This window comes from Meriones unguiculatus, chromosome 11, assembly GCF_030254825.1.
Source record: "Meriones unguiculatus strain TT.TT164.6M chromosome 11, Bangor_MerUng_6.1, whole genome shotgun sequence".
In the NCBI taxonomy this organism is placed as follows: domain Eukaryota; kingdom Metazoa; phylum Chordata; class Mammalia; order Rodentia; family Muridae; genus Meriones; species Meriones unguiculatus.
In genome coordinates, this window is record NC_083359.1 from 46,008,017 (window position 1) to 46,031,558 (window position 23,542).

Genomic DNA, 23,542 nt, shown 5'->3' on the forward strand with positions numbered 1-23,542 from the left:
CATTTAGCGCTAGCCAGAAGTTAGGTAGGGAGGTGGCCTGTGGGAGCCATCTGCAGGCCTAAGGGGTAGCTGGCTGTCAGCTGCTGTCTTCAGTGACTTGCTTTGATCCATGGGTCACTGGTCCTTCAGCTGGTCACACTAGGCTTGTTCTGCTCTTGCTGTAAGTCTATAGAGATGAAAGCTCCATCCTGACTCTCAAGTGCTCCCACCTGTTCTATTGGCTAAAGCAAGTTGCATGGCTCACTGTCAGTCCAGAGTTAAGGGCTGGAGCCAAAGGCCCAAGTGATACCAGAAGTTACAGCATAGGGCCTGGGCATCAAAGACCTGTGACTGGCTTTGATCTTGAAAGACTAAGATAAATCTAACATAAAGAAGGCAATCTGCATACGTGATAACGAAGCAGAATGAGGGACTAACTTGGGAAAGAAGGGAAAGGAGCCAGAGTCAGGCAGAGGACATGGGGCAGGGAGTAAAGGACAGAAACAATGAAAAACAAGCGTGCCGTGATGAAATTCATTACTTTGTATTCTAACCCAATTGAAATAAAATGAGTTCTTCAGGCCTGGTTTGAAGATGGTCAAGCTGGGCTTGGTGGATCATACCTGTAATCCCAGCACTTGGGATGTAGAAGCAGATGAACCAGAAGTTCAGGGTCATTCTCTGCTATGTAAAGAGTTCAAGGCCAGCCTGGGACATCTGGGAGGCTCTCTCCATACCACAAATAAGAGCAGTTGCCTTCTCGGCAAGAGATATGGTATAAGCCCTCCAATGCTTTGGGGTTGTTTGTTTGTTTGTTTGTTTTCTCTCTCTCAGATTTATCACATTTTTTTCCACAGTGAGATGCTGTCTTTATTTACTGTAAAAAGATCATGCCTTTGCTAGATGAGGTCAGAAAGATTTATCTTAATGCATGTGTTTATATTTCTTTTGAATGCTTTTTTTTTTTGTCAAACAGAAGGAAAGAACTTTTATGCATATTTCTTTTGGGGTAGATTCTAATTTAATAGAGAAACGCCTAGAATAACTTTTCATATTTTTTTTTTGAGACAAGGTTTTTCTGTGTAGCCCTGGGTGTCCTGGAACTCACTCTGTAGACCAGGCTGGCCTCAAATTCATAGAGATCTGCCTGTTTTTGCCTCCCAAGTGCTGGGATTAAAGAGGTGAGGCACCACCACCCAGCACCTTTCATATTTTTGTTGTTAATATTATTTTATATTTGTGTGGAAATATGTACCACCAAAATACTAACAGCTCAAGTTTCTTTTATGCTGAATGATTTTGGAGGCTAAGATGTTGTTAATATCAAAGCAACTGGTTTTCTGTTCCTAGTTTCTGTTTGGAATTGGGGAGAGTGAATTGTAATCAGAAGTCATTCTTTGTTGAGCCAATTAATATTATCAGCTGATTTTGCCCCTGGTTCCTGATAAGGGAGTTACATCTTTTCTTTTCTCTCTCTTAGTGATAGAGTTCAAGCTTCAAATGCAGGGCCTTGTGCATACTTGGCAAATGCTTTACCACTAAGCTTTGCTCAATAATTTTATGTGCGTGGGTGTTTTGTTTTTTGTTTTTTGTCTGCATGTAAGGCTATGTACCATGTGCATTCAATGCCCATGGAAGCTGGAAGCAGTGTTTGGATCCCTTGGAACTGGAGTTACAGTTATAAATTGCCATATGGATGCTGGGAATTGAACCTGGTTCACTGCTCTTAACTTCTGAGTCATTGCTTCAGCCTGACTGGGCTTTTAAAAATGAGGACATGGGCTGGCACATTTGGCTGATACAGGCACCAGCCACGAAGCCTGATGACCTGGGACTGAGTCTCAGTAACCCATCTGGTGGAAGGAAAGAGCTAGCTTCTGCAAGTTGTTCTCTGACCTTCACACGTGCAATGTGGTGAATATAGACCCACCAACAAACAAAATAAAATAAATAAAAATGTAAAATAAAGTGAGGGCTAGTGATGGAGAGCACTTTCCCAGCACAGACATACACTGGGTTCTATCCCCAGCACCACAAAAAAGAAGGAGAAGAAAAGGAAAGAATCCCTTATTTTTTTTTTACATCAAATGCCTTCAGCATGAATTTTTTTATTGCATACATACTTCCAGACTGGGTGTGGTGGCACAAAAACCCTTAATCCCAGAACTCTAAAAAAGAGGTGGCATAGCTTTGTAAGTTTGAGGACAACCTAGTCTACTTACTGAGATCTAGGCAACTAGACCTATCTCTGAAAAATAAATTTTACTTCCTTTTCTTTTTCAGGTACTTAAATCTGAATCTTAATCTGTCTATTATAATTGCCACCTACTGTGTTGTGGTGTAGATTTTATCAATTGTTTATATTAAGTAATTTAAACTATTTATAATATTGACTAATAGTCTACTAAGTTCTTGACATCAGAATAGAAAACAAAGCCTCAAGAACTGGGAGAACACAGGAGACATTTGAGCTATGGCAGGAGCTCATCGCATGTGGCTGATGCTTTTGTTCTTGCCTGCAGGAGTTAATGAGACAGCTGAACACAATCCAAGTAAGTGGGTGCAAGGTGGCTCCTTCTACTGTTTCATTTTTAGTATTTTTATTTATGTGTGTATGTCTGTATGTGTATGTGCATATGTGTAGTTGCCTGTGGAGGTCAGATACCCCTGGAGCCACGGTTGCAGACAGATGTGAGCCACCTCACATGAGTGATCAGAACCAAATATGGGTTCCCCGCATGAACAATACAGCTCTTAACCACTGAGCCATCTCTCCAGCCTCTGTTTTTCTTTCTTAATTTCTATTCGTCTCTAGTTTTCTTAGTGGCTTCTCTGTGGCTTACCACATACTCTTTAACTTGTCAAAGCTTGCTTCTGAGTTATTGCTCAACCTTTTTTGTTGTGATAAACAAACCAGACATAAATTTTCACAAAATACAAGACCATGGCTTCATGAACCAATTTAAAACAATCCACTTGTGGCGTTTCTCCCTGAGAAAGACACAGAAGCTTGCCAGCACCCACAGATTCCCATGTGGTATAGAACAAACAGGATGCAGTCTGTTTCCACAGTTCAAGCTTATTCCTAAAAGACTAGGCATCTGAGGAGAAGTAGCAAGCCTGAACCAGTTTCCTCTCTCCCAAGAACGCAGAGGCCGTGCACTTTTTCTGCAACTATGAAGAGAGCCGAGGCAATTACCTAGTGGATGTGGATGGCAACCGCATGCTGGACCTGTATTCTCAGATCTCCTCTGTCCCCATCGGTAAGACTTGGACAGTTGCCTCTCGCTCCCTCTTTGTCATGGCCATTGGGCTTTAGAGTTTTGTTCTCAGTGTTTTACCAGCCTCCCTCCCAAGGGTAAGGGAGTGAACAAGTAATGGTGGGGAGAACATGATTAGACACTGTTTTGTTGTCGCTAGGAGGTTTTCTTGTAATTTTAAGTATGTGGGTATTTTGCTTACATGTATGTATAATACCTGTATGCAGTACCTGTAGAGGCCTGGAGAGGGTATTACATCTCCAGGACCTGGAGTTACAGATGCTTGTGAGCCTCCATGTGGATGCTGGAAATAAAAACAGCCTCAGGAAGAGTAGCCAGTGCTCTTAACTGCTGAGCCATCTTTCCAGTCCCCAGACATTGTTCATGTTATTTTTAATTATGTATATGTGTATATATATATGCACACACACATATGTAAGTGCAGGTACACATGGAATCCCTGGAGATGGAGTCTCAGATGGTTGTGAACTATCTAATCTGAGTGTTGGAAACTGAACTTGGATCTTCTGCAAGGACAGGAAGTGCTCATAACCACTAAGCCACAGCTCCAGCCCATTAGACACTTTTCCCAGGTTTTGTAGACAGATTGTGATTGCAGTCTTTTTCAGGTGATCAGATCCTTGAATAGTTCCAGCACTCAAAGTGAGGGAAGCTGAGATAGGAGATCCATCAGTAACTCCAAGCAAAGGAAGTCCTTACATTTATATACTCCAGGGTAGGAGTGGCTGAGCTTAAAGAAAGAATGGTCTCTGAGTTTAGCAGGTTAGTGAAGGAGCTAGATTACATGTAAGGCCGTGATTTAGGAACCTGGTCTCCTTTCCCCACCGTCCTTGGCTGTTTGATGCTGGTTGCTAAGGTACTCAACAGGTGCAGCCCCTGTGGTCTAACACAGATGGGGCCTTCTCTCCTTTCCTCCTCTAAATGCCATCAGGTGAGTGTGTATCCCTTTCCCTATTTTGTGGCTAGGTGAAGAAAGTTTGATGAGGTAAACTTGCAGAACAATCAGTTCAGTGGAGCTGTCTAGATTGGGTTTCCTAGACGAGCCTGAGGTGAGAATTCGTCAAGTAATCTACAGAGGGAATGCCCTGGATTAGAAGAGAAGACAAGGAAATAGCATTCAACAAGAGAAGATCAAAAGGATGAGGTCTCTGCTAGAACCACAACCTGCCCTCACAAGAGACTGCATTGCCAGATTGAGACAGAGCACACGCCACCCACTGCCTACCCATTGCCAGGGGGAGGCCCAGCACAGCGGTCTCTGGGCATGGAAGGCAGTTTCCAGAGGAGGAGGCAGCTGGAGCCATTACCAGCCAACACAGACTGCAGCTGGCATATGGGATGATCTGCCCAGACCTGGGCTTACCTCCCAGCCATGAGCATAACACAGACAATGGCACAGAGAGGGTTAATTTGGAAATGAGGTAACTGTTATTGCAGCTGGGATGGTTAATGTCCCTATGGTTGATGGATGCCCAGCTGTGCTCAGTGGCCTATGGGCTATGCCTGTCCCTTCAGAGATGATACTGCTTTTCTGCTGAAGAGGAAACAGCGTGGTTGTGGTGCTCTGTGTTTACAGCTCCCTACCCTACCTGTTGTTTGTGTATGTGTGTGTGTATGTGTGTGTGTGTGTGTGTCAGAGGACAGCTCTCAGGAGTCAGTTCTCTCCTGCTATTCAGGTTGCAGGGAGTGAGCTCAGGTCATCAGACTTGGCAGCAAGCACCTTTACCCACTCAGTTAGCCCAGCGGCCCCAGGCTGGTTTTGAGCTCACCCCCAAGGGCTAGCATAGGCATGCACTACCAACCCAGCTTCCAAATATTTTTTTTAAAGCTAATAATCACTGAGAATTTACCAGATACCTGGCTATTACCAAACACTTCACACATTAACAAATGGCCTTGAGTGCCCTACTACAGGGTCTTTTGACATTACCTCCGAGTGACCTTACTTCAGATTCCAAGATGCCATAGGATTTGTCTGGTGGTGCAGAGTCTGAGGTCCTTCCAGGACATGGACCAGTGAGTCCATCCCTTATGTTCCTACAGACACCTGCCTGTCCTATAGACACCTGCCCTGCTGTGGGGCAATTTGAATTTCACAATTCAAAGCCAGGTGGAAAGTTCCCTAATCGGAGTTCCATTTTCAGCTCTCTCCTTCGGGAGCCAATGAGTCGAGCTGCCTCTGCAGTTTAATGAGGTTTACCAGGACCAGGCTTATCTACTGAGGCAGAAAAGCCATAAACACCCAGGCAGTGTGATAAGCCAGAACTCTGGCCAGAAAACGTTTGGAAAAACCCAGAGAATGTTCTGTCCTTGAGTGATGAGCAATGTCTAGTCCTAGGCCTGCAAGCCTTGCGTAGGCCAGGGGAGAGGCAGGAAGAGGTTAATTCTTTCTGCACTGTCTTCTGCTGCAGCCTCCGCAGTGCAAGGGTGAAACCCCAGATTCCCCTTCTCTTTAAGCCTTTTCTGTTCTCTGAGAAAGGTCCCCTAGGTGATGCTGGGGGTTGATACATGTCTAAACTTAACAGCCTTTTAAGAACAGACCCAGGCCTCAGGCAGACAACATAAGATTGTTTCCACTGCACTCTGCCTCTGGCCTCAGCAATACAAAGTCTCCTTTCAAAGTAAATGTATTTCAATTAGAAAGTATTTGTCTTCCTCCAGGGAAACCACTAAGACAGAATGCCGGAGACTGTATAAACAACACAATTTCCTCGCAGTTTTCAAAGCTGGGAGTGCAGATCCAGCCATCACTGGTTTAATGTCTGAAGTGTGTTTCTTTCTGGAACAGGCGCTGCCTTTCCATAGTGTCCTCCCAAGATGGGAGGCTGGAAACACCCTTGGGATTTTTGTAAAGGTACTAACTCCCTTCAGGAGGGTGCCACTCACATGACCAAATCACCTTCCAGAGACCTGGGAGAGGCTACAAACAGGATCCAAATAGTATCAGGTAGAGAGCTCAGCAAGATGCATTGTAAGAAGTAAATTTTGCAATTATGTGTTGTTAAACCTACTTCCTGCTCTAGGCTCCCCTTTTCGTTCTTTCCTCATATATCTTATAAGCTTCTGAGTTCTTCCCACCTCACTGTTTTACAGCGCTGTTAATTTATTCAATTAAAAATGTATTGATCGGAGTGAGCCATTGGGGGAGGTGAGAGGGGAGGGTGAGGGAGTGGGCAGAGGCGTCTCAAGATCAGTCTCCAGACATCAGCGCCTACATGCAGGCATGCTCCTTTGGCTTTCCTGCCAGAGTTACTGGCAGGCATGTTCATTACTTTCCCTGTTGCTGCCATAAAACACCCTGACAAAAGCAACTTGAGAGAGAAAGGCTCACGTTTACCGGGTTCACAGTTTGAAGTGTCAGTCCATCATATCGGAGAAGGAGTGGTGGCAGAACAGCAAAATGGCCAGTCACACTGCACCCAGTCAAGCATAATGTGATGAATGCTGGTGCTCGGCTCATTCTGTCATCTCCCTATCTGTCACCTATCTATCTGTCATCTATCTTGGAAACAGGGGGCCTCATTGTATAGCCCTGGCTGGCCTAGAACTCAAGATGGTGCCCCCAACTAACCTAATCAATAAAAGCCCACAAAGACAAGAGTAAAGGCTGGTTCCCACATGATTCTAAGTACTGTCAAGTTGACAGTCAGTATAAACCTTGACAATGGGACGAGCAATAACAAATAAAAAGTTCCCTGCACACAGTAGATGTTCAATAAATGCACATTATCATAAATGAGAAGAGGGTGGTTCTAAGCAAAATTGCAGGGTCCACGGCCTGTCTTGGCATAAAGAAGACTTGAATGTTCCCTAATTTCTCAGAGTCATTCTTCGTTTGTTTGTTTGTTGGTTGGTTGGTTGGTTGGTTGGTTAGTGGAGCGGTGAGGAGGCTCCCATGTAGCCCAGACTGGCCTCAAGTCACTATGTAGTCCAAACTGAATTCCTGATTTTTCTGCCTCCACCTGCCCAGTGCTGGGATTACAGGTGTGTGCCAGCACACCCAGATGCATCTCCTGTTTTCCATCTGCATCAGCAGCCTGGCCATTCCTGACGCCATAGGGCAGGGTGAGGAAGGGTTACCAGGGTCAAGCCAGGCACATAACTCATACTCAGGAAGTGGGAATTGGAATGAATTGCAATACCACTTTTTCTGTTTTGTTTGTTACAGAATCTTGCTGAGTACCTCAAGCTGACTTACAACTCAGTCCAGGCTGGCATCAAAATCACATTTCTCCTCCTCAACCTCTTACTAGTACATCTGCCTGGCTTTTTAAAAATCATCATCATGTTTACTTATTTATTTAGAGTATGTGTTAGTGTATGTTTTCATGTACACATGCATGTACCCTGGTGTGCATATGGAGATCAAAGGACAACTGTGGGAGTCAGTTCTTTCCTTTCACCACATGAGTCCCAGGAATTAAACTGGAATTAAACTCAGATCATCAGGCTTGTGGCAAAAATACCTTTACCTGCTGATCTAGCTAGCTGACATGGGTGTGCATGTGTGTGTGTGTGTGTGTGTGTGTGTTTGTATGTTGTATGTGTTAGAAATGTATAGGTAAAGCCTGAGATCCTATGAACATTTTCTAAGGGTACTGAGTCAGATCAAGCTATATTTTACATGCTTTCAAGCATTCAGCAGAACAGCAGGCATCAAATGTTCCTTTTGGGGAGGAATTATCAGTAACAGTGCCATTTAGTACACTCTTCTTAGGTTCAGTTTTGGATTGTTCTTGGCTGTCCTGGAGACCAGGCTGACCTCAAACTCGCAGAGATCCACCTGCCTCTGCCCTCCAGAATGCTGGGGTTAAAGGGGTGCACCACCCCACCACCCCTTTCCTGGCTGTGTTTCTTTTTCTTATCTTGTCACACTGACTGAAATCTAGTGCCAAAGTAAGCAACAGTAGTGACAGTCTTTTCACTGTTGAGCAGGACCTTGGCATCGAGCTTTTCATCTTCCTATCTCCTTCATTCCCTCCCTCTCATTCTTCCTTTCTTTCTCCCTCCCTCCCTTCCTTTTCTGTTCTGAAACAGGGTCTCATGTAGCTAGATTGAAACGTTCTACATTGTCCAAGATGACCTTGAACTTCTAACCCTTCTTCTTCTACCTCTGGACTACTGGGTGCAGGTGTGCACCACCAAGCCCAGTTTATCCGGTGCTGGGGTTTGAACGCAGGGCCTCCTGCCTGTAAGCGCTCTACCAACCCCAGCTACACTGCTGTCCTATAGAGGTTTTGCACAAATGTCCTCTAACAAATTGAGGTGCCTTTTAATTCTTAGCTCTTTGGTTGCTTTTGGTTTTGGATTTTGCTTTGGGGTTATATTTTTCTTTGTTTTCTATTGTTATTGTATGTATGTACACACAATATGAGCACCATAGGAAAAAGAGTATGTGTGTGGAAGTCACAGGACAACTTTTTGGAGTCGGATCCTGCCTTGCACCTTTATGTGGATTCTATGGATGTAACTTAGGCCATCAGCACTTTGTCTGGTGAGTCATCTCGCCAGCCCTCCTTATTTGTTCTGTGTTGGTTTGAGACAGATCTCATGTAGCCCAGGCTCACCTCTAACTTACTATATAAAAAAATGACCTTGAACTCCTAGATTCCAGGTCTGGGCTCCCACCTCCAACTTCAATACTTAGCCTGTTGAGTGTTTTTATCATGAAGTCACATTGCATTATGCCAATTTTTTTTTTTTCTGTATTTATTGAGGTGACCCAGAAGGATCCATTATTACTGGTATCTTCTACCAAGCTATTTGGTGCACACTTAAGCATATCTACTTTCCATCTGCCCCCTTTCCACTTGGTAGAATCACTCCACTGATTCTAACAGCATAAGTGACCCTATCTAACCCTTTTCTCCAGCTGCACGGTGACATGCAAAGAGCTCATTGTGTGCTGGACTCAGTTTGCATATCAGCATACCTGATATGCTGTTGATGTGTGTAAGATGCTTTCAAATACAGAGATGTTGAGTGTTGCTGTTAAGGCCCTGTAGATAGGATAATGTCACAGGAGTTGCTGAGTCTCAGAGTATCCTGAGCCTAGTCATGGAAATCAGGAATGTTGCTTTTCCTCTGTGAAGTAAGTGCATTGAGGCCCTGAAACATGCATGTGTATATGAAGGCAGTATGCAGCATGTGGCGTGGCGGTCACTTTGCCAGTGGTGCCCCTTGGTCCTTGAAGAAACGTTTATTGGGCTCCATGTCAGCTGGACACGGGGAAATGAGGCAGGACCACATGCAGTCCATCACATTGGCCTGTTCATACTGGCATTGTCCTTGCATTCTCCTCCTAATGTGTCTCTGCTCCAGCAGGTCTCAAACCTGAACAAACATCCAAGTGACACGAGGGAACCTGGAGCTGTCCAGGCTGCACTGAGAGAGACTTCTAGTCAGGGATCAGAGCCTTTGATATATACAAAGAGTTTCAGAGACAGAAAGGAATGGACGGGCGGAGAACTGGTGCAGCTGGAAACCCAGGTGCAGTAGCACTCCCTAACCTTGCTGTACCCTCCTCTCCCCAGGTTACAACCATCCGGCTCTGGCGAAGCTTGTCCAACAGCCTCAGAATGCGGTAGGTCTCCCTGATGTTCCAACTAAGGGCAGAGCTCATGGCCAGATTTGCTGGGCATCTTTAGGCATGGTTCATTTGCAGCACTCACATGTTTGCTGAGCTTGTGCCCTGATCAGGCACTCGGATGCCTTGGTGAGGTATTGGGTTACTTTTCCTCAGTGTGACGTAGAGTCATCTGAGGAATATCGAACCCCAGGAGAGGAAATGCCTCCATCTGATTGTCCTATGGGTGTGTCTATGAGACATTTTCTTGATTAGTGACAGATGTGAGAGGGCCCAGTTCTCTGTGGGCAGAGGCACCCCTGGACAGTGTTCCTGGGTTATTTAAGAAAGCAAGCTGAGGGGCTGAGGGGCTGGAGATATGGCTCAGATGTTAAGAGCACTGGCTGTTCTGCCAAAGGTCCTGAGTTCAAGTCCTAACAACCACATGGTGGCTCACAACCATCTATAATGAGATCTTGTACCCCCTTCTGGCTTACAGGCATACGTGCAGGCAGAAAACTGAAAATATATAGATAAATTTTTAAAAAGAGAAGAAGAAAGAAGGGTGAGGGGCTAGAGAGATGGTTTAGTAGTTAAGAGGACTTGTCATTCTTGCAGAGGACCTGGCTTGGGCTTCCAACACCCACATGGCAGCTCACAAGCAACTATAACTGCAGTGCTAGGGTATTCAGTACCTCTCCTGACCTCCTCAGGCTCCTGTCTGCGTGTGGTACACATAAATACACTCAGGCACACACATAAAATAAAATCAATTTTGTTGGAAAAAGAACCTGAGCAACATGCCAGTGAGCCATGGTTCCTCCATGGTTTCTGTTTCACTTCCTGCATCCAGGTTCCTGCCCTGAGCTCCCACACTGGCCTCCCTCAGTAATGGACTGTACCCTGGAAGCCAAACAAGCCTTCCTTGTCCACAGATGTTTAGTTATGGTATTTATCACAGTGACAGAACATAACTGGGACAGTGAGAAAAACTCCCATGGAGACAGTCACTTAGCCTCATACATCAGTTGAGAATTGTAACCACATTTAGGCTACAGAGTCAAGGGCACAGTGCTGTGTAGGCATAAGACAATGATGATGGTTAACATATATGAACAATGTAGTATGTGACAAATACTATGTTCTGCTCCTTAAGATTTTTATTTTTATTTGCATGTCTGAATGTGCACTGTATGCATGCAGTACTTACATGCAGAAGAGGGCATCAGATCCCCAGGAATAGGAGTTACAGGCTGCTGTGTGCAGCCTGATACGGATGCTGGGAACCAAACCCAGATCTTTTGCAAGAGCAGCAAATGCTCTTAACCTTGAGACAGCTCTACAGTCCCTCTTTTAAATGTACTACTATCAAACTTTAATACATGCATATGTTGTATGTTGAGCCTATCCTCCGCCCCAATAACCACCTGTATGGTCTATACTTAATGACTGCAGTGTGCCCACCCAACCTGAATAGTGACATGGAGACATGTTTATTTGTAATAGCTTTAGGCCTTAGCTTACTGATGTTCCCAACTAGTTCCCAATCTTATAACCTATATTTAATCTATGTTCTGCCACAGGGTTCTTTACCTCTCCTTAGTTTCTCACAGTCCAGCTTCTTCCATGTCTTATAGGTGACTCTCTTCACACCTCTTTCTCTCTCAGAATTCCTGTTTCTCCAAAAGTCCTGCCTATTTTCTCCTGCCTTTGCTATAGGCCTTTTAGCTCTTTAGTCAACCAATCAGAAGGTGATGGAGAACAATGTTTACAAAACATTGAGACAGGTGATGATTAGCAATACCCACGTCCAGTCTGTACTCAGCTCTCCGCTGGTACAGAAACCAGCATTTTAATGTTAAAGGACAACCTTTACACAGCGCACACCACTTTACACCACTCCAGTGGGGAAGGGAGTTTAAACAGATGTGAAGGAGGAGAAGCTATGGGGTGACGAGCCAGTGAAAGCGAGGCATGCTTGAGGGAAAAAGACATGAGCAGAGTCAGCACTGGGCAGGATTTGAGTAGGACCAGAGCAGCGACAGTTCACATCACCTTGTCTGTCCTAGGTTGGTTCCTGTGGCTGTGAAAAACACAAACAAACAGAAAACCCCGGCATGGAGGAGGAAAGTGTTTATTTGACTTAAAATTACCGTCCATCACTAACAGAGTCAGGGTGAAACACGGAGGCAGGAACTAAAGCAATGCTGCTTACTAGCTTGCTCCTCATAGCTTGCTCAACCCAGGACCACCAGCCCAGGGATGCCCCGCCCCTGTCCCATCAAGCATTAATCATGGAAATGTCCCATAGACATGCCCACAGGCCAGTGTGACAGAGGCAATGCCTCAACTGGGGCTCCCTCTTCTCAGAGAAGTATAGGTGTGTGTCAAGCTGACAGAAACCACCCAGTTCAACCTTCAATCGGTTGTCTCAGTCTTGGTATCAATGGTGTTTAGATCCAGGTCATGTTGTGCGGGCCTCCTGTCATGGCAAAACATGTCTTAGAAATGCCTTTATTTTCTCTGGTGGGTACAGTGACCTTGCTTGAGAAGTCCCATGGTAGAAGAGCTATCCTGGGCATGGTGGGAAGCCGTGACCCTGAGGTTCAACACATGAGGAGACCTGTGTCTACCCACAGTGTCCCTTCTTGGTGTACTCTGTGAATCTGTCGAAGAAGCCTATTGCTGCCCTTGTTTGTCCTTTTAAGGATCATTTTTAGATGTCATTTTCCAGGGGGTGAGGAATGTCACTGAGTTGTCAAAGTGCCCAGTATGAAGGAGCCCAGAGTTCTATCCACACCACTTAATGAAAGTGGAGGGTGGTGGTGAATATCAATAATTCCAACACTCAAGAAATGGAAGCAGGAGGATCAGACGTCCAGGGGCACCCTCATTTCTATAAGGAATTTGTGACCAGTATGGGCTCCATGAGGTCCTGTATGAAAATGAAATAATGATAATAGAAATTTCACTTTCCTATGGCTCTGCCACCATGCACTTTTGATACTGTTACATGTTCATTTTCAATTTCGATGCTAACAGAAGGCCACAGATTTGATTTAAAATAATATCTAAGAACTTCACAAAGTGCCATATTCCTATACTCCAAGCACTCTGGAGGCTGAGGCAAGAGAGGATCAGGAGTTCAAGTTCATCCCCACCTTTGAAGCCAGCCTGGGCTATACGAGACCCTGTCTCAACTACAAACTCAGAGCAGTACCTGTGCATGGCCTCTGCTTCAGGCCAGGGGTCTGTTGAGCCCAGCTGTGGACTCTGCTCCTAGGGCCAGGCCTCCCAGCCTTCCACCTGGAGGCTCATTCAGCCTTTTGGCAGATTCCTTTCCTCTTGGTCTCCTTGCAGCTTCTGTCACCACCTGCAGAAGTAGTTGTGTCCTCTTCTTCTGTCCCTGTAGTCTGACTGGGCCCAGAGGGAAAAACAGAACCATCTCCCAAGCAAGCCCATTAGGAGCCTTCATGACAACTTCTGGTGACAGGCATAGTCCTGGGGGTGGCAGGAATATCTGGAGATCTGGCATCCTGTGGTTGCTCCTGCAATTTCAGATATGCTGAACAGGTACCACAAGTCTGTGCTATACAGCAGGATATGGTATGCTTCACCCTGCATTGAGAATGTGAGAATAAGGACAGGGATCAGACCAGGTCCAAAAGAGACAGACCCTGGCCCTTTCTCCTAAAAGACCCCTGTGTCTGTCCTCTTCCCTGCCCCATGAATGGAATCATTCCTCATGTACTCCTTATCCTGTCTGATAATTTTTCTCAAAAGATCATGTAGCCATCCATCCTCATTCATCCTCTTGTGGGCAGGAGACCATCCATTCCAGTGGTTTCCTGGAGTTGCTTGTGTAAATGTACTATGGCCAGCTTGTGTTCCTCCTGAGGAGAGTTCTACTTTGGGACTCCCAGGAAGATGGCTGCTTAGATGATAGCGCCTGTGTCCTTTGTGGGGTCTACCTGTGTGTCTCTCACTGATACAGAGCTAGCAACAGAGCTTTGACCATGGTGGGTGTTCATGTTCTGCTTCTTCAGATCCTGGCAGTTGGCAAACTTACAGACCTGATTTCCTTTCCCACCAGCATCAGGGTGAGGCAGGATCTCCATCACTCCATGTCCTATCAACACTTAATGAGTGTGAGTTTTTTGTGTGACTCAAAGGAGGACACCTTGTCTACGTTATGATGGGAAGCTTGATCCCTGAAGGAAACCAGGGGCCCAAAAAAGCCCAGACCTAGTCAAGAACTGAACTGCACTCTTGCCTGTGCTGGTGGGGTAGAGCACTCTTGGGAGAGTTTGCCTGGCATGCACAAAGCCCTAGGTTTAATCACAAGCACTGCATACACTGTGTGTGGATGTGAATGACGCTAATTCCAGCCCTCAGGAGGTAGATGCCATGCTACAGAAGTTCCAGGCCATCATTAACTAATGACAAGTTCAAGGCTAGCCTAGGCTACAAAAGACCCTGTTCCAAAAAAGATTTAAATCCTTTTAAACCCAGAATTGAAGCTCTCCTGAAAGAGGCATGATCAGTGGTCATGAGAGAACCTGCCTGCCCAGGAGTAACGAGAGGACAGTCTGAGCAGGTACCAAGGGGATCCCGAGAAGGTGGCCAGTGAAGCCAGAGGCTCAGGGGGTATGTTTACAATCAAAGCTGCTTTGTTTCAAAACTTGTGGGGATCCCAGATGCCTTGGCAGCTGGTGCTGAAAGAATGTGTCAACAAACATGTCACACATATTTGCAGTGTCAGCTGCCTGTGGAGGCAGTCTTCCCAACAGCGTGGGGCGTGAAGACCCAAGGATTCTGATTCTTGCAATGACGTCTTCCTGTTCTCCCAGGAACCTTCCCTGCTTCCCCACATACCTGCCACATCTTACCCAGGCAAGAGCTGGTCCTCACCTTCACCTCCACACTGGGAGACATGGTCCAGTTGCTGTGGTACCCCTGTCTTCCATCTAGTTTTTCAAAGCTGGAATTACAGATGATCCACCAAGCCCACCAAGTGTTTACTTGGGTTTTGGTCCTCATGCTCACCCAACAAGAATTTTACCCACTGAGTCATCTCCCCCAGACCACACCTGGCTTCTTCTAAAACCCTCCTGGGTCACACTGACACCACCGTGTAAGTCCATCCTGGTGATTTCATGTCACTGCAGAAATAGGTACTGTCCCTTGAATCTATCTGGGCTCCAGTGCTAGGGCCATCTCATAATCTCCCCTACACTGTGCACTGTGGTCGGACCTACATGTACGTGGTCACGCTGCCATGAGTAACAGCTGCAGTCTGATCTCCCCACACAGCGGGGCGCACAGCGAACCGTGTAAAACACTCACCAGTCTGTGACTTCCTGGCTGTTCTACCGTTCCTCAAGCCTGAGCTCTGCTCTTTCCCTACGCCTTCTCTTCTCAAGGTTCTCTATCAGTACCTGGCAAGAGGCACCCACGTTGGCAGATGAAGACCTGAGCTTCAGAGCTGTTAAGTGATTTGCCTAAGGCTACACAGCCAAAGCTAGCTCTCCCCTTTCTGAACTTTAAGACAGGCAAGCCTTCTGGAAACCCATCCTCATTTGATTCTGCAGCCATGTGTCCCAGATATCTTCTGTTCTTAATGTCACGCTTTATCGAGCAAGAACACCACCCCCACATCTTTTCTGAGCCCAGATAGGCAACCAGGCTGCCAGCTCGCCTGTCTCTCTCTGGAGGCCTTTTCCCTGCAGCCCATGGCAGCAGTTTGCGCCCACCCTGTTCTCATCATGTTCCTGATTCCTCACAGGCCTCATGAGCAGGTCAGAGCCTGGAGGAAATGCTTTTTAAGGCCCTAGCAACAGAGCAAGGTCTCCGGTTGTGTCAAGCCAATGTGCATTAGCTAATGCTAATGCTAACCCAGCATTAGCATTTCTGAGCAGAGATGCTGGAGTGCCTATCCCAGAATGCCATCAGAAGCCAGCAAACCCACAATGGAGGCATGTCTGTGTGTCTTGGAATAAGCTGCCTGACCTCTCTGGTCCTCCGCAGTGAAGAAAAGTTCATTTCATACTTCTCATCCTTCCTGCCCCCTCTGTGTCTCATAGGCCCACCAAGGAAGGGGTAACAAAGCAGGAAAAGCAATAGATGTTTGAATCTGCGTCTCCCTCCCTTTCTACCAGTCCAAGCCACATCCTAACGGCACCAGGAGCCAGGGTCTTCCTGTCCGGAGTCTCCCACAGCGAAGCAATGGCACTGTTCAGATTTGACCTTATTATCTGATCAGAGAAATGAGTTTGAGACGTCCCCACATCCCGATGAATCTCTACTTGCCTGTTTTGGTTTGTTTGTCTGTTTTTGAGACAGGGTCTCCAATGATCTAGATTGGTCTCAGCCTCCCTGTGTAGCTAAGGACAGCCTTGAGTTTCTGAGCATTCTGCCTCCACTTCCCATATGCTTTTAATTGCTGCCATGACCCACCCTACTAGGTTTCTACAGTTCTGGAGGTGGAACCCAGGGCTTTGTGCATAGTAGATGAGCATTCTAACACAGAGAGATATCATCCTCGGACTAAGCTGGCCTTGAACTTGATAGGAAGCTATGACACACCCTGCCCCATCCCTACTTTTTATAATAAATGTTCTTATTCATAGCAAGAGAATACTTTTTGATTTTTCAGACAAACTGCAAAGGTAGCTCCTGTGTGCTCTCTCCAGCTGCCCCTGAAGCTAAGGCCATTTACCAAACGATGCATGCAAGTAAACACTGATCAGAGCCAAGCCACCAATTTTCCCAGTATTTTCCTTTTGTGGTGTGTCCTAGAATCCAAGCCAAGGTGCCAAGCTGCATTTAGTGGGATCTCTTTCATAACTCAGGCCCACTTCCGCAGTCCCTGCCAGTTTGTGTCAGGGGTGAATCCCCAGGACAGCTCTGCTCTTAGCCCACCGGCAGGTGTGTTTGATCATGAGCATGAGGGCCAACTCCAGCACCAACATGAGGAAGGGACTGGAGCTCCCAGTCAATCTCCAGCTGCTTCCTCAACTTCCCATTCTGAGAGCTCAGAGTTCTTCTTTCATCTCTGTCTTGAAAACTGGAACTATTCTGAATCTACTGGCTTTGTACAGTATGCCCCTAACCCTACCCAATACCCTAACTCAGTGGTTCTCAACCTTCCCAAAGCTGTTACCCTCTAATGCAGCTCCTCTTGTTGTAGTGACCCCCCAATAATACAGTTATTTTTGCTGCTACTTCATAACTATAAGTGTGCTACTTTTATGAATCCTAATGTAAATATCTGTCTTAAGCAACCTACAGGTTGAGAACCACTGCTCATCTTAAGGATGTGGAAAGGCCCTGCCCAGTGACTTCCAGGGAGGAGGTGACCAGATGCTCCATGCTTCCTCCCTGGCCTCACTGTTGCATGCTCTCTGGGATCATGCCCTACTGATGGGGTGGGGCAAGGAGGGAGGCCATAGTTAGGAAGTCACCACCACCTAGTTCCCCTGTGAGCAAAGATGGGCACAACTTCTCTCTGTTTTAAAGAGAAAGTCATTGAGGCTTTGTTTTAAGTTATTTACCCTTAATAACTTTAGCTTTGTTTTGCTTGGGGATATTTCAGACAGGGTCTCATGTAGTCTCAATTTGTAGGTGAGGATGACCTTGAATTTTTGATCCCCCTGTCTCCACCTCCCCAGTTCTGGGGTTACATATGTGAGCCCACCTGACCTATTCAGTGTAGAGGATGGAACCCAGAGCTTCCTACACAGTAGGCAAACGCTCTACCTCCTGACCTTTGGTCCAGCCCCTGAAGGTATGTTAATAAGATTTTACTCTTAAAGGCACCTGCCTTGCTTAGGGCCTTGCACTTCTATCCCTCAGGCAGAGGCCATTTGAAGCTAAAATTTTATTAGAACTAGAAAGTCAATGCACATTTCCCTTTCCTTTGGAAATGTGTTTGTGCCGTCTTCCTCACCCCTGTGGTCCAGCTCAGCAGGGACAGGGCAGGAGAGAGCAGGACAGGACAGGATAGGGCAGGACAGGATGGGACAGGGAGGAACAGAGTCATCTTTGGACAAACAGGTTGATCTCACTCCTTACCGGAGCCCCTCATTTCTCAGATGTGAGAGCAAACATCAGTTCAGCACTAACTCACACTGTCAATTTCTTTACAGAGGGAATTAATTCTCTTGGACCCATGTCTATCAGAATGGGGCAGTAGGAGAGGGGAACAGATTGACACAAAGATGCCGCAAAGATGCTTGTGGTGCTCTGGCTTTTAGCCAGCTTCACCAACACACCTCCATTCTATTTAGAAGGTCCATAACTGTAGTGTGTGTGTGTGTGTGTGTGTGTGTGTGTGTGCTCGCATGCTCAGGGGTGCATGTGCTATAGTACACAAAGTGTGGAGGCCAGAGGGCAATCTCAGGTGTTAGTCTTGTCTTGTTTGAGACATAAACTCTTGTTCCTTCCCCGCTGAGCACTCCAGGCTGGCCAGCCCAAGCTTCCTCAGATTCTCCCATCTCTGCTTTTCATCCTGACATGGGGACACTGGGGTTACAGACACTCATTACCACATCAAACTTTACATGAGTTCTGGGGATCAGAACTCAGGTCCTCACACTTATGCAGCACTTTACCCACCAAGCCAGCTCTCCAGTCCCTGCCTTCTAGTGCCTTTAAAAATAATTAAAGTGTATTAGTAAATTCCAGCTAGTGCTATGTGTGACTTTGTCTTCCTAAAATACCAATGAGCCTACAGTGCCACAAAGAGCCTATTTGACCTCTCAACCGTATAAAGGTGCCATGTGGAAGAAGACCTGGGCGGGAGCCCAAGAGCTGACACATTTTCCTGCTGTCCTTTCCAGAGCGTGTTCATCAACAGACCTGCCCTGGGCATCCTGCCTCCAGAGAACTTTGTGGATAAGCTCCGAGAGTCCCTTATGTCGGTAAGTTTGAGGGATGAGCCCTTCCGTGTTTGTAGTCCCACCTCCACCTTCCGGCCTGTCTGTGTGTCCTCAGCAGTGGCCCTGGCATGAGCTGGAAAGAATGAAATCCATAGCCAGGAAGGATGAGTGGGCAGGTGGCAGCAGCTTCAGTAACTGTCTGGCTACAGCCATATATAATGCCAGTACTCAGGGAGGCAGAGGCAGGCAGATCTCTGTGAGTTCGAGGCCAGCATGGTCTACAAAGCAAGTCCAGGACAGCCAGGGCTACACAATGAAACCCTGTCTCAAAAAACAAGAAAGAAAGAAAGAAAGAAAGAAAGAAAGAAAGAAAGAAAGAAAGAAAGAAAGAAAGAAAGAAAGAGAGAAAGAAAAGAGTCCATGTCAGAGACAGTCCCTGTTCCCCTTACTAGGTAATGCACATTGAGATTGAACTGCCATGGGCTACGTCTAAGCAGGGGGGTCTAGGTCCTCTCCATGAGTGGTCTGGATAAGAGGGAGGGAGGGTGGGACTGGGAGGAGAAGAGAGATAGGGATATAGCTAGGCTACAAAGTGAATAAATTGTAATAAATAATACATTTTTAAAAAGAAGACACAGACTAAATGAACAACTTTTTACTTGGTTAAAAGAACCAAGTAAATAGAAAGAGAGAGAGAGAGAGAGAGAGAGAGAGAGAGTGTATGTGTGTGTGTGTGTGTGTGTGTGTGTGTGTGTGTGTAAAAAGGGTCTCATGTAGCCCACAATGGCCTCAAATGAATGGCCTATGTAGCCCAGGCTAGTCTCAAATTAGTATGGGGAGAGCCTTGAATGGGTCTTCTTAAATCTATTCTTATTGCAGGCGTGTGCCACCACACCCATTTTTGTACAGGGCTGGGAATCTGAACCCACAACTTGTGCGGACTAGGCAAGTGCTCTACCATATCTCTAGCCCTCAAGAAGATTTTCAGTTTTTCTTTTGAAGAAAAGAAGGGGTTGTGTGTGTTGAATAAAGGGCATCCTGGGGAAATTTATACGTGTCCTATGAAGAGCACTTGGCATGAGGGATTTGGTCCTCCATGGACTCTTCTTCAGTTCTTCTTGCCGAAAGAACTAAAGTCATTGAGAACCCTAGCTTACCATCTTGGAAGTCTGGGAGACCCAGAGAGGACTGCTATTTTCACACACACACACACACACACACACACACACACACACACACACACCTTCTCTTTTAATTGAGACACAGTCTCACTGTGTGGTCCCAGCTAGTATGGCGATGGACAAGTGTACACAGCCACACTGGGCTGGGGTCTAGTGGAGTTTCTCTTGCCTTCTTTCCTCTGTCCTGACCTCAACAATCTTCCTGGGCTCCTTCTGTCCACCCTGGAAAAGTCTGAGCTCACCCTTCCAACCTTCTTATTCTGGCATGCCCCTCCTTCCCACCCTCAACCTTCTACCAATGCTGGGTGATTCAGCTCCAGGAACAGAAATGGTGTCCATGTTATTCATAGAGGCCTCTCTCTGCAGGTGGCACCCAAAGGCATGTCCCAGCTCATCACCATGGCCTGTGGCTCCTGCTCCAATGAGAACGCATTCAAGACCATCTTCATGTGGTACCGGGTGAGCTTTGGGGCAGGAACACCCACACTGACTCAGCACCACACTGACACACACACACACACACACACACACACACACACACACACTCCCAGGATGTTCAACTTGGATATAATCTAGAGAGAGCTTGACTGGAGCTTTCCCACCATCCAAGTGTGAGGTGGCACAAAGGGCTGAGGTTCTGTGTCAGTGCAGTTATGTTACTGAAGCTAGCAGGATGGAGCCTAACAAACCAGGCTTAGCCACCTGTCCTCCAGAGGCCAATTAAAGCAGCAAATTAATAGTTAAAAGGAAAAAAATCGATTTATTCAATGTGGCCACCTTGGGAAGAGGGACAAATAAAGAGATCTAGTCACACTCCAAGTCTGTCTTCCAGGTCCAGACATGAGACTTAGGTTTAAGTAGAAGGGCAGAGAACTAGATAAGGAAGCAGTCCTGATCAGGGCCTGGACACACTCACCCCACCCCCACGGCTGCCATTGTCTTAGCTCCAGTCTCTCCTGGAAGGTTCTGACAGTTTATAAATCCTTCTCAAGGAGACAAGAGCCCCGTCTTTTGTCCCAAGGAAACAATTGCCTCTTGGGCTTCAGCCTTTTTTTCTCACAACATGAGACCCTAGGGGGAATTTCAGTTTCTTGGGGTCAATCGTTTCAATAGCCCGACAGACAAAGCTCTTCATCCCTGCCAGAAGGGGTGCAGTCGTGTTTTTTTCCTGCCATAAGTTGGCCCAACTCAACAAACCCTGGTTACTGCTGACAAAATATTAATAGATCATAAAGCAACACTTGCATTTATTTCATTGCAAGCTCAACTAGTGTCTTGTATGTATCTAAACATGTCATGCTAGAACATTAAGTTAGCTCTTAAAAAAATACTCTAGTTGTCTGGATTAAGCATCACCTTGGTAGGGGAGGGGATGCCTCTTTGACCCCAGCATGTCTCTGTTCTGTTTTGGCAGAGTAAGGAACGAGGTCAGAGAGGTTTCTCAAAAGAGGAGCTGGAGACCTGCATGATTAACCAGGTAGGTGCAGAGCTGGAGAGATGGCTCAGCAAAGGTGCCTAGTTCCAAGCCTGGCAGCCTGAGTTCAATCCTGGGAACACACACACACACACACACACACACACACACCCAGGAATCCACATGCACACAACACATAATGTAATTATCTTGTAGATGGAGCTGGGCCTGCTGCCTCATCCATTTGGGGACCTGCCTAGCCCCCTCAGGCTGCCACTAATTGAGTGACCCCCATCCTTCTGAATTAGGAGGAGTACCCAACCTTTGCCACCTGGAGTTTATTTCCTGGTACAAGGGCTGAGTCTGTTTCTAATTAGCTATTAGTTTTCCAGAACAACTTCCTGAGTCTGGCAGTCTACAGAAAGCATGAATGTCTGCTTGAGTCTAGAACAATCCAAACCGTCCACACAAGTGTCTACACTAGGGCTGGAGAGATGGCTCAGGGGTTAAGAGCACTGGTGGATCTTCCAGTGGTCCTGAGTTCAATTCCCAGCAACCACACGGTGGCTCACAAGCATCTATAATGAGATCTGGTACCCTGTTCTGGCATGCAGGTGTAAATGCAGACAGAATATTGTGTACATAATAAATAAATAAATAAATAAATAAATAAATGTCTACACTAGTGTTTATACCATTGGTGTTTATAGTAATTACAACCAGTAAAGGTTGGACATCACCTATTCTGACCCATAATGCAGAAAGATCACTTAACTGTAGGGCTCCTGAGCTGAGAAAGCATGCTACAGATGGAGTTCATCTTGATGTCCAAGGGCAGCTTGGTCTATAACAGTTTTAGACCTCATTTCTCACATTTAGTAGCTCCATCAAAGTGCACCTACTAATGTGTGTCTGTTGCCATTTTGTTGTGTTGCTGTGTTTTGTTTTATAGGACAGTTCTCAGGTAGCCCTGGCTGACCTGAAGCCTGAAGGCTTCAGATTTGCAGAGATCCCTCTGTACCTGCCTTTTGAGTGTCGTGGGATTACAACCCAGGGCCACCATCCTGGCTTGATTTATCTGTTACCTTTACAATCAGGAGAGAAAAGGAAATAGTGATGAGAGTATTCTAGGATGTGTGGGAGGTGGTCATGGAGCTTTTCTCAGGGAGAATGCTGCAGGGACCTCCAACCTCCAGAGCCAGGGCTGAGGCATCTGAGGAGGCTGAAATCAGAGCCTGTTAGGGTTTGCTTAGTGGATAGAGGGTAAAAAAAAGCAAACAGTGATGGTGCACACCTTTAACCCCAGCACCCGGGAAGCAGAGGCAGGTGGATCTCTGTGAGTTTGAGGCCAGCCTGATCAGCAAAACAAGTCTAGGACAGCCAGGGCTCTTACACACAGAAACCCTGTCAAAAAAAGAAAGAGAGAGAGAGAGAGAGAGAGAGAGAGAGAGAGAGAGAGAGAGAAAAGAAAGTAAACAGTGAGGTTGGAGATATAGCTTCAAGATTAAGAGCACTCCCATGGAACCCAGGCTCAGTTCCCAGCACCCATTTGTAACTCCAGGCCCAGGGAACTCGATTTCTTCTTCTGGCCTTGACAACAAACCCCAAGGCAGTACAGACAGGCAGACAAAACAAATAAGATTTTTAAAAAGAAAGTGAATAATGGCACCTCCTCATCTGCTTGGACCTGTGAAAGGCCTAAAAACATATGCACTAGGTTCTGAGCCTCTGGAACCCCTGGGGTTCCACCTTCCCCCGTGTGCCCCGGCCAACCTCTTCAGACACCTAGGTCATTTCTGGTAACTGTGCATTTCCAGTGAAAGCCACATCTCAGCTCCTGGCTTAGATCAGCCTCACAGCATGAGGCTGTGGAAGCCAGGGCAGCCTGGGGCATGGGCAGGCTGGAGGAGCAGAGACGCCCCTTAGAGCTAGGACATAAATCCATAGCCAGCCAGCAGGGGGACTGGCGGTGCACACTGCCACTGGCTGCTGCCAAGGAGAAAAAAATGTCACCCGGGCCAGACCTTTTGGAAAGCCAGAAGCTCAGACATTGATATATAACTTGTTTGTTTTAAATCTGTAACTTTTAAACCTTCGGAAGAAAAGTGCAAACGAGACACCTGCAGTGTGGGTATAAACAGCTAAGATCTATACACAGCCGTACCCCTGCCCTGTACGCACCCCAAGAAGAACCTTGGCTCTGATGGACACTGGCTTCCTCTGGGTCTACTGAGTAACGTACA

General features: G+C 46.5%; 1 protein-coding gene across 2 annotated transcripts in view; it reads left to right on the plus strand.

Moving 5' to 3' along the window:
* Positions 1–23,542, plus strand: part of Abat (4-aminobutyrate aminotransferase) — a 96,006-nt gene that overhangs the window by 50,890 nt on the left and 21,574 nt on the right. For both annotated transcript variants that reach the window (XM_021644985.2, XM_060364156.1), the window contains 6 exons: positions 2,502–2,531; positions 3,125–3,242; positions 9,794–9,843; positions 18,666–18,746; positions 20,252–20,344; positions 21,300–21,362. In XM_021644985.2, coding sequence (XP_021500660.1) covers positions 2,502–2,531; positions 3,125–3,242; positions 9,794–9,843; positions 18,666–18,746; positions 20,252–20,344; positions 21,300–21,362 — 435 coding nt within the window. The remainder of the gene's footprint in view (positions 1–2,501; positions 2,532–3,124; positions 3,243–9,793; positions 9,844–18,665; positions 18,747–20,251; positions 20,345–21,299; positions 21,363–23,542) is intronic.